This window comes from Phacochoerus africanus, chromosome X, assembly GCF_016906955.1.
Source record: "Phacochoerus africanus isolate WHEZ1 chromosome X, ROS_Pafr_v1, whole genome shotgun sequence".
Classification (NCBI taxonomy): domain Eukaryota; kingdom Metazoa; phylum Chordata; class Mammalia; order Artiodactyla; family Suidae; genus Phacochoerus; species Phacochoerus africanus.
In genome coordinates, this window is record NC_062560.1 from 129,427,695 (window position 1) to 129,446,405 (window position 18,711).

At 44.2% G+C, this 18,711-nt stretch overlaps 1 protein-coding gene across 1 annotated transcript in view; it reads right to left on the reverse strand.

Moving 5' to 3' along the window:
* The window catches only part of F8 (coagulation factor VIII), a 95,686-nt gene that overhangs the window by 37,784 nt on the left and 39,191 nt on the right, over window positions 1-18,711 (reverse strand). Inside the window, exon 13 of the mRNA XM_047763994.1 lies at window positions 13,175-13,384. Within this exon, the coding sequence (XP_047619950.1) occupies window positions 13,175-13,384 (210 nt within the window). The remainder of the gene's footprint in view (window positions 1-13,174; window positions 13,385-18,711) is intronic.

The following is an 18,711-nucleotide window of genomic DNA, read 5'->3' on the forward strand; positions in this document are numbered from 1 at the left end:
CATTTCTTGGGCCGCTCCCTCGGCATATGGAGGTTCCCAGGCTAGGGGTCGAATCGGAGCTGAGCTGCCAGCCTACGCCAGAGCCACAGCAACGCGGGATCCAAGCCGCGTCTGCAACCTACACCACAGCTCACGGCAACGCCGGATCCTTAACCCACTGAGCAAGGCCAGGGATCGAACCTGCAACCTCATGGTTCCTAGTCAGATTCGTTAACCACTGCGCCACGACGGGAACTCCTGGGCTGTGATTTAAATGAATATATATTGGGATAAAAATGGAGAAATATAATTGACATACAATAGCTGAGACTCTTAGTCACACAGACTCTTTGGTGATGATAGATCGTGACTTAATTCAGCCTATATATAAGGGAGCAGGACTTAGGTTTAGGATACAGGTAACTAAAAGAGTGCTAACAATACTGAATTTCTACTGTGAACGGAGAATCTGAGTGAAGGAATTCCATGGTGGTAAAAGTATATACATATACAAGTATCAATGAAAACAAAACACCTGAGCAGCCTCCTCAACTCACACAACATTTGCAAGCAACTTTTTTGTTCCTTTCTTTTTAGGACTGCACCTGCAGCATACGGAAGTTCCCAGGCTAGGGATCAAATCGGAGCTACAGCTGCTGGCCTCCACCACAGCCACAGCAACTCGGGATCTGAGCCGCATCTGCCACCTACACCGCTCACGGCAATGCCGGGTCCTTCACCCACTGGGCAAGGCCAGGGATCGAACCCTTGTCCTCCTGGATACAAATCAGGTTTGTTATCCCTGAGCCACAACAGGAACTCCTGCAAGCAAAATCTTAACTGAATACAGCTTTTCCCTCAAAGGGAGAACTTTCTCCAAAGTATATTTCCACAGAGCCCTGTAAGCCCAAGGAATGCCCTTGAAAAATGTTCCTGAGGTCAAACACATTTTGGAATTAATGCACACTGCATTCTGTATATAGCCAGATAATCAATCAAATGGGAAATGAGAATAAAGGCATTTTCTAATATATAATGATTCATAAAATCTACCTCTAATTGAGCCATTCTCAGGAAGTGATTAGAAAATATTTTCTGGAGTTCCCGTCGTGGCGCAGTGGTTAACGAATCCGACTAGGAACCATGAGGTTGCGGGTTCGGTCCCTGCCCTTGCTCAGTGGGTTAAGGATCCGTGAGCTGTGGTGTAGGTCGCAGATGCGGCTCAGATCCAGCGTTGCTGTGGCTCTGGCGTAGGCCTGTGGCTACAGCTCCAATTCGACCCCTAGCCTGGGAAACTCCATATGCCGCGGGAGCAGCCCAAAGAAATAGCAAAAAGACAAAAAAAAAAAAAATACAAAAAGACAAAAAAAAAGAAAAAAAATATTTTCTGCCAAAATAAAGGAGTATATTTTAAAAACAGGAAAACATGGGATACAAGAACCTGATTTTATGATATTTAAAGCATGTTTTTGGATGGTATAAACCATGCTGGGTCAAAGTAGACCAGGACAAGGAGCTGAAATGAGGAATTAAAAATTTTTTTTATGATTTTTATTTTTTCCATTATAGTTGGCTTACAGTGTTCTGTCAATTTCTACTGTACAGCAAAGTGACCCAGTCATACATACATATATACATTCTTTTTCTGAAATGAGGAATTTAAATAAAGTTTTTGACTCTAAAAATTCCACTGTTACAACTTAGATAAATCTAATACTTCCTGTTCCTAAAGAAGACAACAAATGGGTGATAAAAGGGGAAATGAAACTCCTGAAACACAGCCTGGGACTGGGAACAGTAACCAAAAGGAACTTCAGTTATATCTCTACTGGTTAATTTTTCTTTTTCTTTTTTTTTTTTTAGGGCTGCACCCGTGGCATATGGAGGTTCTCAGGCTAGGGGTCGAATCAGAGCTACAGCTGCCGGCCTACACCACAGCCACAGCAACTCGGGATCTGAGCCATGTCTGCAACCTACACCACAGCTCATGGCAACACCAGATCCTTAACCCAATGAGTGGGGCCAGGAATCGAACCTAAATCCTCATGGATACTAGTCGGATTCATTTCCACTGAGCCAGGACTCCTGGTTGAATTTTTTAATAAGAACATCTTTTTATATTACATGTGTGAATAAAAATAAAATTAAAATGTTATAGTAATTAATTAATAAATCTCAATCCAAAGGCTTAAAGAGTTGATTCTATGATGAAAAATCAATAAAATAACCAAATAAAAAAGACATGCACCCCTATGTTCATTGCAGCACTATTCACAATAGCCAAGACAGAGAAACAACACAAATGTCCACCAACAGAGGAATGGAGATGTGGTACACATATACAATGGAATATTATTCAGCCATGAAAAGGAATGAAATAATGGCATTTTTAGCAACATGATGGACCTAGAGATTCTCATATTGAATGAAGTAAGTCTGACATAGAAAGAGAAACATTACATGATATTTCTTTAGGTGAAATCTAAAAAAAAACCCGATACAAAAGAACTTATTTGTTTATACATTTATTTATTTCCTTTTTGGCCTCACCCACAGTATAAGGAAATTCCCAGGACAGGGATTGAATCCATGCCACAGGGATTGACCTACGCCAACTTCTGACACACGCATAAGATTCTTGGCCAAGTTTGAGACAATATGGGCCTGCCTCTGACCTCAGCAATATAACCAGGGCTTTCAGTGAACTAATTAATTTTTTAGGCTGATACTCAATCCTGGAACTAGTTCCTATCAAAGCGACCCAGAGAGACAGAGCCCAGCTGATCACAAGTGGGTAGGGGCACACCTCAGGCTTCAACAGACAAAAGCTCTTTAGTAATCTGAGGCTAGTGTCATATTCCTGGCATAGAATATGAACCAATCTTTTATTAACTGGGATATAGAAAAACATCAAATATATTATTAAGTGAGGGGGAAAAGCACATTACAAAACATACTATAACCACCATTTCACTGCCTGTTTCTGAGTTCAATTTTTCTTTTTTTTTCTCTTAAGAGTTCCCATATTTGTCTTTGTCTGGCTTATATCACTTAGCATAATGCCTTCCACATTTATCCATATTGTCACAAATGGCAATTTTTCCTTCTTTTTGATGGATGAATAATATACCATCAGACACACATTTACATATATGTATGCACACACATTTATATAAACGTATATATCACATTTTTCTTTTTTGAAGAGTTTTTTTAATTAAATACTTTAAAGCTTTTTTTTTTTGCTTTTTTAGGGCCTCACCTGCAGCATATGGAGGTTCTCAGGCTAGGGGTCAAATCAGAGCTACAGCTGCCGGCCTACACCACAGTCACAGCAACGTAGGATCCGAGACATGTCTGTGACCTACACCACAGCTCAGGGCAATGCTGGATCCTTCACCCACTGAGCAAGGCCAGGGATTGAACTGGCAACCTCATGGTTCCTAGTTGGATTCATTTCCAATGAGCCACGACGGGAACTCCAATTTATTTTATTATTATTTTTTTTAGGTTACTAATCAGTTGACTTTTTTTTTTTTTGCAAGTTCAAATCACTTGGCAGCTTTATTTTTTTAATTACCTAATGAATTTTATTACATTTATAGGCACAAGGGGACGCCAATTTATTTATTTACTTATTTATTTTTGGAACTCCAATTTAAAACATTTAAAAATTTTTATTGAGACATGGTTGATGCACAACCAAGTAATTAACAATTTCTAGAGATTATAATCTATATATAGTTACTATAATATATTAGCTATACTCCTAGTGTCATAGTACATATTCCCCACTGGTAACCACTAGTTTGTTCTCGACATCTCTGAGTCTGTTTTTTTTTTTTTATTATTATATTCACTAGTTTGTTGTATTTTCTAGATTCTACCTATTAGTGAAATCATACAGTATTTGTCTTTACCTGTCCGCCATATTTCACTTAGTATGATGCCCTCCAAGTCCATCCATGTTGCTGCAAATGACAAAATTTCATTCTTTTTTTATGGATAGTATTCAATTGTGTGTGTGTGTACCAAACGTTCTTGATCTTGATCCATTCATCTGTTGATGGACACCTAGGTTGGCAATTGTAATTTATGATTTTTATTTTTTCCATTATAGTTTATTTACAGTGTTCTGTTAATTCCATACTGTTTTCCATGGTGGCTGCGCCAGTTTACATTCCCACCAGCAGTGTAGGAGGGTTCCCTTTTCTCCACACCCTCTCCAGCACTTGTTATTTGTAGACTTTTAAATCATGGCCAGTCCCACGGATGTGAGGTGGTACCTCCCTGTAGTTCTGATGTGCATTTCTCTAATAATTAGTGATATTGAGCACTTTTTCATGTGCCTGTTGACCATCCATATGTCTTCTTTACATAAATGTCTATTTAGGTCTTCTGTCCATTTTTCGACTGGGTTGTTTGCCTGTTTTTATATAAAGCTGTATATGGTGTTTGCATATTTTGGAGATTAACCCCTTGTTGGTCACATCATTTGCAAAGATTTTCTCCCATTCTGTGGGTTGTATTTTCAGCTATTTTAGTGGTTTCCTTTGCTATGCAAAAGCTTTTTAAGTTTAATTCAGTCTCATTTGTTTATTTTTATTTTATTTTATTGGCTGTGCCCGAGGCATATGGAAGTTCCTGGGCTAGAGTTTAAACCTATGCTACAGCAGTGACTCAGGCTACTGCAGTGACAATGCTGGGTACTTACGCTGCTGCACCATATGGGAATTCCTCATTTGTTTATTTTTGCTTTTATTTTCATTACTGTAGTAGATGGTTTCAAAAAGATATTGATGCCATTTATGTTAAGAAGTGTTCCGCCTACGTTTTCCTCTAGGAGTTTTATAGTTTCTGGCCTTATGTTTAGGTCTTTAATCCACTTTGAGCTTATTTTTGTGTATGGTGTTCGAGAGTGTTCTGATTTCATTCTTTTCCATGTAGCTGTCCAGTTTCCCCAGCACCACTTATTGAAGAGACTGTCTTTCCTCCACTGTATGCTCCTGCCTCCTTTGTCATGGATTAGTTGACCATGGGTGCTTGGGCTTGTTTCTGGGCTTTCTATCCTGTTCCATTGATCTATATTTCTGTTTTTGTGCCAGTATCATACTGTTTGGATGACTGTAGCTTTGTAATATAGTCTGAAGTCAGGGAACCTGATTCCTCCAACTCTGTTCGTTTTTCTCAAGATTGCTCTCGGTATTCAGGGTCTTTTGTTATTCCAAACAAATTTTAGGTTTCTTCTAGTTCTATAAAAAAATGCCATTAGTAATTTGTAGGGATTGCATTGAATCTGCAGGTTGCCTTAGTTAGTATGATCATTGTAACAATGTTAATTCTTCCAGTCCAGGAACACAGTATATTTTTCCACCTGTTTGTGTCCTCTTCGAATTTCCTTCATCCGTGTCTTAGAGTTTTTGGAGTACAGGTCTTTTACCTTCTAAGTTATGTTTATTCCTAGGTATTTTATTCTTAATGATACAGTTGTAAATGGGATGTTTCCTTAATTTTCTTTCTGATAGTTCATTGTTAGTGTATAGAAATGCAACAGATTTTCTGTATATTGATTTTGTGCCATGTAAGTTTCCCAAATTCACTGATGAGGTCTAGTAGTTTGTGCGTGGTATCTTTAGGATTTTCTATGTAGAGTGTCATGTCATCTGCAGATAGTGACAGCAAACAGTGACACCCATTGGTGGGTAAAGCTGGTCCCAAGGCTAGAGCAGACTCACTGGAGGAGGGCCTTGCAGGGGATTCTGGAGCTGGTGTCTGCCTGCTGGTGGGTGGAGCTGTGTCCTGGGATCTCTGACTGGATGGCCTTGAGTCTAGTGCCTGTGCACTGGTGGGTAGAGCTGGGTCCTGGGCCTTCTCGAGGGCTAGGCCCTTTCCAGGGGCCGCTGTGGACTCAAGGGATTTTAAGACACTTGTCTGCTGATGGGTGGAGCTGTGTCCATGCCCAGTCAGTTGATAGGCTGAGACATCTGGGCACTGGCACATGCAGACCTAGGTGGGGAAGGGTCATGAGCTAGGCTACAGGAAGGACTCCAAAATGGTGCATGCCAGCACTAGCGTCCACATGGTAGGAGGAGCTCCCCCAAATGGCTACCATTAGTGTCTATATCCCCAGGGTGAGCTACAGTTGCCTCCTGTCTCCCTGGGAGTCTCTCCAAGATCAATCAGCAGGTGGGTCTGATCCAGGCATGTATCAAATTACTGCTTCTGCCCTGGGTCCTAGGGTGTGAGATTGTGTGAGCACCCAGAGTAGAGTCTATTTCTCCAAGCCCTCCTGGCACTCCTGAAAGTAAGCCCTGCTGGTCTTCAAAACCAAACGCTCTGGGGGCTCATCTTTTCAGTGAAAGACCCCCAGGCTCAGGTACCCAATGTGGGGCTCAGAACTCTCAATCCTTGGAAAGAACCTCTGCAATTGTGATTATTCTCCTGTTTGTGAACTGCCCACCCAGGGGTATGGGATTTGACTGTATCATGACTGCCTGCCTCTCCCACTCATGTTATTGTGGTTCCTTCTTTATGTCTTTAATTGTAGAATATCTTTTCTGGTAGGTTCTGGTCTTTTTCATCAATGGTTGCTCTGCAAATAGTGATTTTGGTGTGCCTGTGAGAGGAGGTGAGCTCAGGGTCTTCCTACTCCACCAAGTACTCCTAATATACTTGGCCAGTCTCCTATGTCACATTTTTTAGTCCATTCATCCATCAGTGGACACTTAGGTTGTATCCATGTTTTGGCTACTGTCACTAATACAGCAATAAGCACGGGAGTGCAGATATCTAAAGATCCTGACTTTAGGAGTTCCCATTGTGCCTTAGTGGTAATGAAACTGACTAGTACCCATGAGGATATGGGTTTGATCCCTGGCCTCAGTCAGAGGGTTAAGGATCCGGCATCGCTGTGAGCTGAGGTGTAGGTTGCAGATGTGGCTCACATCCTGCATTGCTGTGGCTGTGGTGTAGGCTGGCAGCTGCAGCTCCAATTCGACTCCTAGCCTGGGAACTTCCATCTGCTGTGGGCATGGCCCTAAAAAGACAAAAAAAAAGATCCTGATTTCATTTCCTTTCTATATATACCCAGGAGTGGGGCTGCTGGGTCATATGGCAGTTCTATATTTAGTTTTCTGAGGAACCTCCATAGTGTTTTCCATAGTGGTTGTACCAATTTACACTCCCACCAACAGTGTACAAGGGTCCCTTTCCTCCACGTCCTCGCCACTTTATCATCAGCCTTTTTGAAAACAGCCATTCTTACAGGTATGAGCCGATCCCTCCCTGTGGTTTTGATCTGCATTTCCCGGATGATTAGTGGCGCTGAGAACATCTTCAGGTACCTGTCGGTCATTTGTATGTCTTTGGAAAAATTTACTGCTATTTCATAAGTCTTTTTTTTTTTTTTGTCTTTTTTAGCTATTTCTTGGGCCACTCCCATGGCATCTGGAGGTTCCCAGGCTAGGGTTCGAATCGGAGCTGCAGCCACCAGCCTACGCCAGAGCCACAGCCATGCGGGATCCGAGCCGCATCTGCAACCTATACCACAGGTCACGGCAATGCCGGATCGTCAACCCACTGAGCAAGGGCAGGGACCGAACCCGCAACCTCATGGTTCCTAGTCGGATTCGTTAACCACTGAGCCACGACGGGAACTCCTATTCCATAAGTCTTACAGGCTTTCTTCATTCTTTTTTCCCCCTTTTTGAATGGATAATTTCAAAATACTTGTCTTTGAGTTCACAGATTCTTCTGCTTAATGAAGTATATTATTGAAGCTCTCTACTTATTTCATTCATTATATTCTTTTTTTTTTCTTTTTTGGTCACACCCATGGCACATGGAAGGTGCCAGGCCAGGGATCAAATCCGAGCTGGTTCTGTGACCTATGCCAGATCCTTAATGTACTATGCCAGACCGGGGATTGAACCAGAACCTCCACAGAGACAAGCCAGATCATTAACCCACTGCACCACAGCAGCAACTCCTCATTCATTATATTCTTTAGCTCCAGGATTTCTGTGTATAATTTTTTTTAATGATTTCTATCTCTGTTTTGAACTTCTCATGTAATATTTTCCTAATTTTGTTGAGTTGTCTGTGTTCTCTCGTATCTTGCTGAGCTGCTGCTGCTTCTTTTTTTTTTTTTTTTTTTTTTTTTAGGGCCGCTCCCGTGGCATATGGAGGTTCCCAGGCTAGGGGTCAAATCAGAGCTGTAGCCGTTGGCCTACCCCAGAGCCACAGCAACGCCAGATCCGAGCCTCGTTTGCTACCTACACCACAGTTCAAGGCAATGCCGGATCCTTAACCCACCTGAGCGAGGCCAGGGATCAAACCCTCAACCTCATGGTTCCTAGTCAGATTTGTTTCCACTGCACCATGATGGGAACTCCTGAGCTTCCTTATTAAAATAATTATTTCGAACCCCCTTTTAGGCCATTTCTGTGGGATCAGTTACTGGAGAATTTTTGCATTCCATTGGTGGTGTCGTATTTCCTTGTTTTGCCTGTTTGTTTCTTGTGGCCTTATATTGATGGCTACACATTTGAGGGAGCAAACACCTCTTCCAGTCTTTATGAATTCATTGACTTTGGTGGGGAAGGACTTCACCTCTGAGTGGCTATGAGTGTGCTGGCTGGGTAGAGGTCAACAGCTGCAGTTTCAGGGAGGGCACAGCAGCATAGTCGCCATGCAGCTCTGTCAGCGAGGTCAAGGTCGGCATAGACTGTGGAGGGAACGTCTGCGGTGGCAGTGGTGATGAGAGTTGTTGGACTCGTAGGGGGTGAAGGCTGCTAGGTTCCTCTTGTTCTTCTTTCCACCCACAGAGTGAAGTCCTAGCCGAGGGGATTCTTCTTGGAGCTGGGTCTGGAAGGAGCACACAGGCCTTGGTGGCAGTGCTGGGTTCTAGGGCAGGATGTGCAAGCATTGGTCGTGGTGCCAATGTTGGGGCTGCAGGTGCTCAGAGTGGCAGTGGGGTTCATGAGTCCTGAGTTTGGAGCGTGAGCACACCTGCTGTAGTGGTGCCAGTGGCAAAGGCGCAGACATGCACAGGTTGCTTACGGAGTTGGGGTACAGGTTTCAGGTCCTGGTTAGTGGGCTACAGTGGTGGCTGGGTGCTGGGGGGCAGGCTACAGCAGCATCATGGGACCCAGGGATGAGCTGAAGCACAGATGGGTGCTGGGGAGAGGATGCAGCGGCCCGAGTACCTGTGAAGACTGTGGGAGTCCTCGGGTGGTGAAGGTTGCAAGTGATTCCTATTGACAAGAGGCGCTAGGGGCCTCCTGCCGTCCTGCCCCTCTGGGAGGCCATCCCTCAGAAGGGATCCCCCTTGGCACCAAGCTGCTTCAGACGGGGGGATGGAATGAAGCAAGCCACGCCTTGCTATGCTTCTCTCTGGGGCCGTCCTCATTTTTTGTGCTTCACAGTGTTTCTTATGCTTCTTCGTTGTGCTCTAGAGTTGTCTGAGAGCTATTTTCATTGGTGTGTGTGCAATGAAAATATATTCAAAATTTCAAAAGCAACGAAGACTTTTTAGACAAGCAAAAACTGATAGAATTAATTAACCAGCAGACTTACACATGTTAAAGAGATACACTATAAATATAAGTGCATAGATAGACTAAAAGAACAAGAATGGAAAAAATATACACTATACAAACATTAACCAAAATAAAGGTGGTTGAGGCACATAAATTTCAAGCAGACAAAGCAGGTTCGGAGGCAAGGCAACAAGCGCTACTTCAGGTAAAGGACACTTCACAATAATAAAATGGTTAATTTCACAAGCGTACACAGCAATCCTAAATTTGTAAGCACCTAATTTTATTTTGCCTAATTTTTTTTTTTTTGGCCATACCCATGGCATTGGAAGTTCCTAGGCCAGGGGTGGCCACGGCAGGGACAACACCAGATCCTTAACCTGCTGCACCACAGGAGAACTCCATGTCTCATTTATTTTGAAACAACAAACTCAACAATTATAGGTAGAGCACTTAACACAGTTCTCTCAGTAATCGTACAAAGCAGACAAAATATAAGTAAACATATCTCAACAAAATGATAAAACAACTTGACATACTTGACAAATATGGAACATTTCACCTAAAAACTGCAGAAGACACATTCATTTTAAGTACAAATGGGCCATTAGCCAAAGTAACCCATATGCTGGGCATACAGCAAGTCTCACCACAATTCAACGAACTGAAATCAGAGTGCCTTATATGACCACAGGGAAGCAGTAATAAGAAATCAGCAGCAGAGAACTAGAAAATACCCGTATGTTTAGGAATCTAGTAAGCCACTCATAAATAACCATGAGTAGGAATTCCTATTGTGGCTCAGTGGAAATGAACCCAACTAGTATCCATGAGGATGCGGGTTTGATCCCTGGCCTTTCTCAATGGGTTAAGGATCCGGCACTGCCATGAGCCATGGTATACGTCACAGACATGGCTCCAATCTGGTGTCACTGTGGCTGTGGTGTAAGCTGGTCGCTGTAGCTCTGATTCAATCCCTCGCCTGGGAACTTCCATATGCTACAGTGCGGCCCTAAATAAAAAAGCAAAAAAATAAACAACTATGATTAAAAGAAATCACAATGGATATTAGAAAATATTTCAAACTCAATGATAATAAAAGTGACTCATCAAAAAATAAATAAATAGGAGTTCCCAATGTAGTGCCATGGGATCCATGGCGTCTCTGCAGCACCAGGATGCAGGTTCAATTCCCTGGCCCAGCACAGTGGGTTAGAGGATTTGGCATTGCTGCAGGTGAGGCATAGATCACACGTGTGGCTCAGGTCTGATCCCTGGCCTGGGAGCTCCATGCCACAGGGAGGCCAAGAAAGAAAATAAATAAACCAATAAATACGAATTGTAAAAATGACTCATCAAAACTTGTATATGTAGGGGTTTTTCTGCTCTGACCAGTTTTATTCAAAATTGAGTCAAAGGAAAAAAAAAAGAAATAAAAGGCGTAAGTGTTGGATAGGAAAAACCAAAACTCAGTATTTGCAACAATTTGTGTACAAGAAAACCTTATGGGAATCTATAAAATAACTGCTAGATTTTAGAAGTGAATTTAGCAAGGTTTCAAGAAAGTGAACACACAAAAATTAATTTCATTACTTTTGTGTGTGTATCCCAATAAAACTTTATTTACAAAAGCAGTCTACCAAACTGCTAATTTCTTTTTTTAATTGAGATATAATTGACAGATACCATTATGTTTAATGTACAATGTGCTGATTTGGGGGGCGGTACATTTTAGGGCCGCACCCACAGCATACGGAGGTTCCCAGGCTAGGGGTCTAATCAGAGCAGTAACTCCCGGCCTGCGCCACAGCCACGGCAACACTGGATCCGAGCTGTGTCTGCGACCTACACCACAGCTCATGGCAATGCTGGATCCTTAACCCACTGAGCAAGGCCAGGGATCAAACCTGCGCCCTCATGGATGGTAGTCAGATTTGTTTCTGCTGAACCACAGCGGGAACTCCCATGTGTTGATGCGATACATTTTTCTATGGCCCTGTGATCAGTGGTAGCCACGCGCCCTTATCACAACAAATCATTATCACGTATGTGGTTCAAGCAGAGTGTGAAGTGAATGGTGTGCTGACACATGTGTTACAACACGGATGAGTCCTGCTGAGTGAAAATTATATTGCATGAAATAAACCACACATAAAAGGACAAATAGTATGATTCCATTTATATGAAATATTCAGAACAGGCAAATCCATAGAGACAGAAAGTAGATCAGTGGGTGCCAGGGTCTGGGGGAAGGGAGCTGCGCACTGACTGCTTAATGGTAAAGGGTTTCTTACATGGTGATAAACATTTTCTGGAGTTAGATAATGGTGATGGTTGTACAACATATTGAAGGTTCTAGAAGCCACTAAATTGTACAGTTTTAGATGGTTAAAACGTGAATTTTATGTTATGTGAATTTTACCTCAATAAAATAAAAGGGATCAGCTTTACAGTACTGACCACAAGAAGTCTTGCCTGGGGGCTTTATTTAGCTTGAGCTTTGTAATCAGTGATACAATATTAGGAAATTTTCCCTCAAGACACATGAAGCAGAGTTTTAATTTGTCTGTAGAATTTAAGTTATCACCAACAAAGTTCAAAAGCTTCTCAAAATATTGATATTTTTTTCTCTGCCTGCACACACGTACACATTCTGTTTGGTTTAGACAATTATAACCATATTATGTATACTATTTTATAATATTTTTGCACATATTTAATGAATTCATTCATTGAAAAAATATTTATTAAGCATCTATTATAGGTCAGGCACCGTAACCACCGGGGATACAGCAACGAACAAGTTGTGCTCTGACCTTCCAACTTAGTTGGAAACAGATAACAAAAACATAAACATGAACAAACAAGAGACTTCCAGAGGTGTTACTGGAGTTCTGTCAAGTTCTTCTTCACTCGCTTCCCACAAAAATACACTACTTGAAATAAGTTTCTAGGTGTGAAAGTGAATACATATTTGTATATGACGAGACTGGTTTTCATTCTGTAGAAATTTCCCCATGAGAATTTAGCTCCAGAAAAGCCACGGGTGTTAGAGAGTAACCACATCTGTGGGTAGTTTCAGCTACTTCCCTCCACAGATGTTGGGGGGGGGGGCAGGAGCGTGGAGTGGCCGAGCACCGGCTGCTAAGCTGAATGGACACAGCAACAATCTGGTGAGACTGAGGCCATAGTTAGGAGGGAAGGGGAGGAGGAGAAGCTGCCGGCCACCTCGTTCTGAAGGCTTCGCAGTGGTTTCAAGGTGTGCGTGCAGAAGGAGATCATTATGCAATTTCCAAAGGCTTCTAGGTGGTATTTATCCAATACTATCTATGTTCACAAGGCATGTGAATCAGTATAAGAATAATATAAGCAGAGTTCCCGTCGTGGCGCAGTGGTTAACGAATCTGACTACGAACCATGAGGACGCCAGTTCGGCCCCTGGCCTTGCTCCGTGGGTGAAGGATCCGGCGTTGCCGTGAGCTGTGGTGTGGGTTGCAGACGCGGCTCGGATCCCACGTTGCTGTGGCTCTGGTGTGGGCCGGTGGCTGCAGCTCCCATTCGGCCCCTCGCCTGGGAACCTCCATATGCTGTGGGAGCGGCCCAAGAAAAGGCAAAACAGACCAAAAAAAAAAAAAAGAATAGTATAAGTAACTAACCTGGGTTTTCCATTGACATGAAGACCGTTTCTCCTGAGAAGGGGAACAGGGTGAGTGTGTCTTCATAGACCATTTTGTGTTTGAAGGTGTAGCCAGAGAAGAAGACGGAGAGGAAGTCCGTCTGTGCTCCAACACTTAGAATGTACCAGTATGCCACCTCGTGCAAACAAACCGACAGCTGCAAGCTATCAAAAACATAGCCATTGATGCCTGCGAAAGAAGGAGCCAACACAAGGTTTTAGCAGTAGCTGGGTGCGTTCTTTCGGCTTGTCGTGATACGATAAGACATGATTATGTGTTGCATCTGTTACCTTATTCCCAAGAAGAAATGACACTATACCTTCCAAAAAAGTAAATGGTCAGTACTGGAGCAGCTAGGTTACGATCTCGAGGTGAGGGGCCTCACCGACCACTGTGGTAGTGAGAGATTTAGAGGTGATAGGGTGACGGCAGTTTGCTGAGGAGCATATGGTCTCACACCATCTCCCTACAGACTGTTTATTAGTTGCAAGGAGAAAAATATAACTACACAGAGGAAAAAACAGAAGCAAATCTCCTTGATTGAGTGATCAAAATGAATATCTACCAATGCATCTAAAAAAAGTTTTTAGCCTGACATTTATTAAAAGATAAGACATTTAAGAAACTTCACAGTTGCTCTCCAGCTTGTTATTATTATTTTAAAATATTTGGCTTGTGTTAGAGGTTATCACATGTCCATATATTTCTATAATTGTTTAAAATTAATGTAGTCCATTACATTTTCATATGTAGCAATATTTCCTCCAAAACTCCTTTTTTTTTCTTTGTCTTTTTGCCTTTTCTAGGTCCTCACCCGAGCCATATGGAGGTTCCCAGGCTAGGGGTCTAATTGGAGCTGTAGCTGCCAGCCTACACTACAGCCACAGCAACGCCCGATCCAAGCCGCATCTGCCACCTACACCACAGCTCAGGGCAACACGGACTCCTTAACCCATAGAGCGAGGCCAGGGATCGAACATGCATCCTTATGGATACTATGTTGGGTTCTTAACCTGCTGAGCCACAACAGGAACTCCCTAAAGATTCTTTCTTAACTCATTTTTGCTTATCTTTTCTACTAATCTTAATTTTGAATCTAACATATCTAGTTGGAAAAACCTCCAAAAAAAATCAGATTTCAGTCCAGGGGGTTAGGACAGACTTTGCACCCAGTAGCAACTGAAAAAAAAAAAAAAAAGGCTTCTTGTCCTTTCTGTTCACACCATCCCTTTACCTAATGGCAGCTCTTTGTAAGGTTTTCCTCTTTTTGTGAAATCATCTCATTAGAAGAGGCCGATAAACCCTTAAGTGGCAGGTCTCTTGTGGCACGGCAGATTAAGGTTCTGGTGCTGTCACTGCAGCAGCTCTGGTCACTGCTGTGGTGTGGGTTTGATCCCAGGCCTGGGAACGTCCACATGCTGGCGTGGGACCAAAAACAAACAAACAAAAAACCCCCCTAAAACCCAAAACTCTTAGGAGTTTGCTTTTGGATAAATGTCAAGGATATGTGCTTGTGCAGATAAAATTAAATTACATTAAACTTTTCAGAGTTCCTGTCGTGGCTCAGTGGAAACGAATCTGACCACCATCCTTGAGGACACAGGTTCGATCCCTGACCTCACACAGTGGGTTAAGGATCCGGCGTTGCCGTGAGCTGTGGTGTAAGTCGCAGACGTGGCTCGGATGCTGAGTTGCTGTGGCTGTGGTGTAGGCTGGCGGCTACAGCTCCGATTCGACCCCTAGCCTGGGAACCTCCATGTGCCATGGGTGCGGCCCTAAAAAGGTTAAAAAAAAATCGTCAACTTTTAGAAAAGTCTATTCTTCCCAAAATTCTTTTCTTATTGCCCGTTAATTTATTTTCTTTCTCTAAATACAAAAATGCTTTTCCGTTTATGAAACACTTTTGAGGAAAAGTTTACAGAAAAGCATAAGACTCACAGAAGCCCGTCACTGGGTCATTCACAGCGCGGAGGTCTCCCCGCAGGCACAAACAGCCGACCCTGACGCCGCCGCCGTCTCCAATGGCGACCACGGCGGGTCCGCGCAGGCGCCCGGGGGCGGGGCCTCCACCGGGGGCGGGGCCTCCACCGGGGGCGGGGCCTCCACCGGGGGCGGGGCCTCCACCGGGGGCGGGGCCTCCACCGGGGGCGGGGCCTCCACCGGGCGCGGGGCCTCCACCGGGCGCGGGGCCTCCACCGGGCGCGGGGCCTCCACCGGGGGCGGGGCCTCCACCGGGGCACCTCCCCGCCCGCCGCCGCCAAGGTTCGCGTCTCATTTGCTGGGTCCCCGCCGAGCTTCCCGCCCGCGGCCCGGCTTCTCCCGCTTCGGAGAGCTGCTGTTCTTCCGCTGACTGGGCTCCATTGTATGGACGCAGCACAGCTGGTTTAACCATTGTCCTATTGGAGGATGTTTGATTATTTCTAAGCCTCCGTTGCTGTAAAACATTGTCAGATTTATTCCGCGGGGTCCCATTTGCAAGAAGCTAAAGATGAAGATGGGAGATAAAGTCCCCCCCCCCTTTTCTTTTCTACCTCATTGCGTTTTCTCCACGGGATAAAAATGATTTGGAGTCCAAAACCTGCCCGAATAAAAACCACGAACTAGGAGTGCCCTTGGTGGTTCAGTGGTAAGGAACCCAACTGGTATCCATGAGGAAGTGGGCTGGATTCCTGGCCTTGCTCAGTGGGTTAAGGATCCGGCGTTGCCGTATGCTGCGGTGTAGGCTGCAGATGCGGCTTGGATCCCGCGTTGCTGTAGCTGTGGTGTAGGCCGGCAACTGTAGCTTGGATTCGACCCCCCTGGCCTGGGAACTTCCATATGCCCCTGGTTCGGCCCTAAAAAAACAAACAAATGAAAACAAAACCCCACAAGCTGAGTTTCCAAAACTCACAGCTCCGTAATTCCTCATGAAAAGGAAAGACCCAGAGGGAAAGGCGGTCTCCCTTAAATATCTGCCCCAAATGGCCCAAGCCCGGGGCTATAGCGCTTAAAAAACGCTTCACACTCAGTTTTACCAAAAGCTAAAGAGAAAGCGTTTTCCAAGCCAGTGGCGGCTGGGAAAGCTGAGCGACAGGCAGTCCGGGTGTGCAGAACAGAGAAACGGACCTCCTGGGTCCCTGGCGTCGGGGCAACCTCACTTCCTCAGCTCCTGGACAAAGGCTTTCATTTTTTCCTCCTAACGTTCTGCTCTTCTTCGCCTCCTCCAGGAGCTCCCGGTTCATGGTCTCCAGGGGCTGGAGCCGGCTAGAGAGGCGAGCCTGCCAACTGGTCGCCAAAGAAGAGGGCCGCCCCGAGGCCAGGGTCTCCGCACAGATCCACGCTGGCTCCTCCTAAGCGGCAGATTCCTGCTCGGGGCTTTTCTCCCCCCACTCCTGTGGCGCCTTCTTCCAGCCCCTTGGCAGGGAGCCCCTGGCTCGAGGCGCAGGGGTCAGGAGCTGGCTCTAGGAGCTCTGATTATTTCCAAGTTTTAGCAGTTATGGCCAGAGGGGCTGTGTGTATATATACATATATATGTATATAGAGAGACAAGTTTTTATGTGAGCATAAGTTTTCATTCTCTAGGGTGAAATGGAATCCCAGGAGTGGGATTGCTGGATCATACGGTAAGTACAATGTTATAGCTGCCAAACCATCTTCCACAATGAGGGTGCCTGTTGCTCTGCATTCACCAGCATAGTTAATATCGTCTGTTCTGTTTTATTTGGGCTATTAAAATAGACATGGACAGCTACCTCACTGTTTTGTTTTTGGCTTTTTGGTTTTTGTTTTTTCAGGGCCACCCCTGTGGCATATGGGAGCTCCCAGGCTAGGGGTCGAATCAGAGCTATACCACAGCCACAGCCACCCAGGATCCGAGCCACATCTGCAACCCACACTGCAGCTCACAGCAACTCTGGATCCTTATAGACACTATGTTGGGATCTTAACCCACTGAGGATTCTGGCCCCAGACAGCTGAGAGATCTAGTTTTCTGTTATTTTCTTTTGTTCTACCTGCCCTTTGTTGCAAAACTCCCAGACATCCCAGCTTCCCCCGCACCTCCTCAGAGCACTTTTCTCAGGGTTACCTGAGATGCTGCCTCCTGGGCTTAAGTCCTTGGTTTTGTCCACCAAATAAAGCATAACTCTCAACTTAGAAAAAAATCAGTCAGCTGTGTGTGTGTGGGTCTGTTTCTGCACTGTGCCATGCATCTTGGTGAATACAAGGCTATCTTGGTTACTGTAGCTTTAGAGTAAGTCTTAAAATCAGGTAGTATGAGTCCTCCAACTTAATTTTTCTTTTTCTGTTTTTTTTTTTTTTGTCTTTTGTCATTTTAGGGCCGCACCTGTGGCACATGGAGGTTCCCAGGCTGGGGGTCCAATCCGAGCTGTAGCCGCCAGCCTACACCACAGCCACAGCAAGACCAGATCCGAGCTGCATCTGTGACCTCCACCACAGCTCACGGCCACGCTGGATCCTCAACCCACTGAGCAAGGCCAGGGAATCGAACCCGAGTCCTCATGGATACCAGTCGAGTTTGTGAACCACTAAGCCATGATGAGAACTCCAATTTTCCTTTTTCAAAATTGTTGTGGCTATGCTAGTTCCTTTGCTTTTCCATATAAATTTTATAAAATACTTTTACCTACCATCTAAAACATCCTGCTGGGATTGTAATAGGAATTGCTTTCAATCTATAGGTCTGTTTGGGGAGAGCGACGCCTTCACTCCATTGAGTCTTCCAATCTGTGAACGTCGTGTGTCTCCCCACTTGTCTGCGTTTTTTCAAATTTCTTGCATCATTTTGTAATTTTCAGTGTGCACATCCTGCATGTGTTTTGTTAGATTTATGCCTAAGTATTTCTTTTTTTGAGGCTATTATAAATGGTATTATTTTTGTAATTTAGATCTCCAGTAGTTGGCTGTTGTTATATAGATGCATGACTGATGTTTTATTTTTTATTTTTTAAATGTTTGTTTACTTATTCTTCTTTTTAGGGCTGCATCTGTAGCGTACAAAATTTCCTGAGCTAGGGGTCAAATCGAAGCTGCAGCTGTGGACTGCACCACAGCCATAGCCACAGCGATGCTAGATCCTAGCCGTGTCTGTGACCTCCACGGCAGCTTGTGGCAGCGCCAGATCCTTAACCCACTGAGCGAGGTCGGGGATCAACCCACATCCTCCTGGATACTAGTTGAGTTCTTAACCCACTGAGCCACAATGGGAACTCCATGATTGACTTTTTTTATATGTGGGTTTTGCATTCTGCAGCCATACTAAACTCACTTAAATTACTTCTAGGTGCTTTTTTTGTGGAGTTCATGAGATTTTCTATGTAGATATTCAGGTCACATTCAGTTTTATTTCTTTACTTCCAACCTGCATGCTTTTAAATCTTTCTCATTTCCTTCCCCAATTTGCCTGCTGCCAACTAATTTTCGGGGTTCTTAAACAGCTCCTCCATGCATTCTGTTAGGGAAAAAAAGCATTAACTGTCCTACTGAACGTGCAACTAAAAACGGTTGTGTTCAGTGGG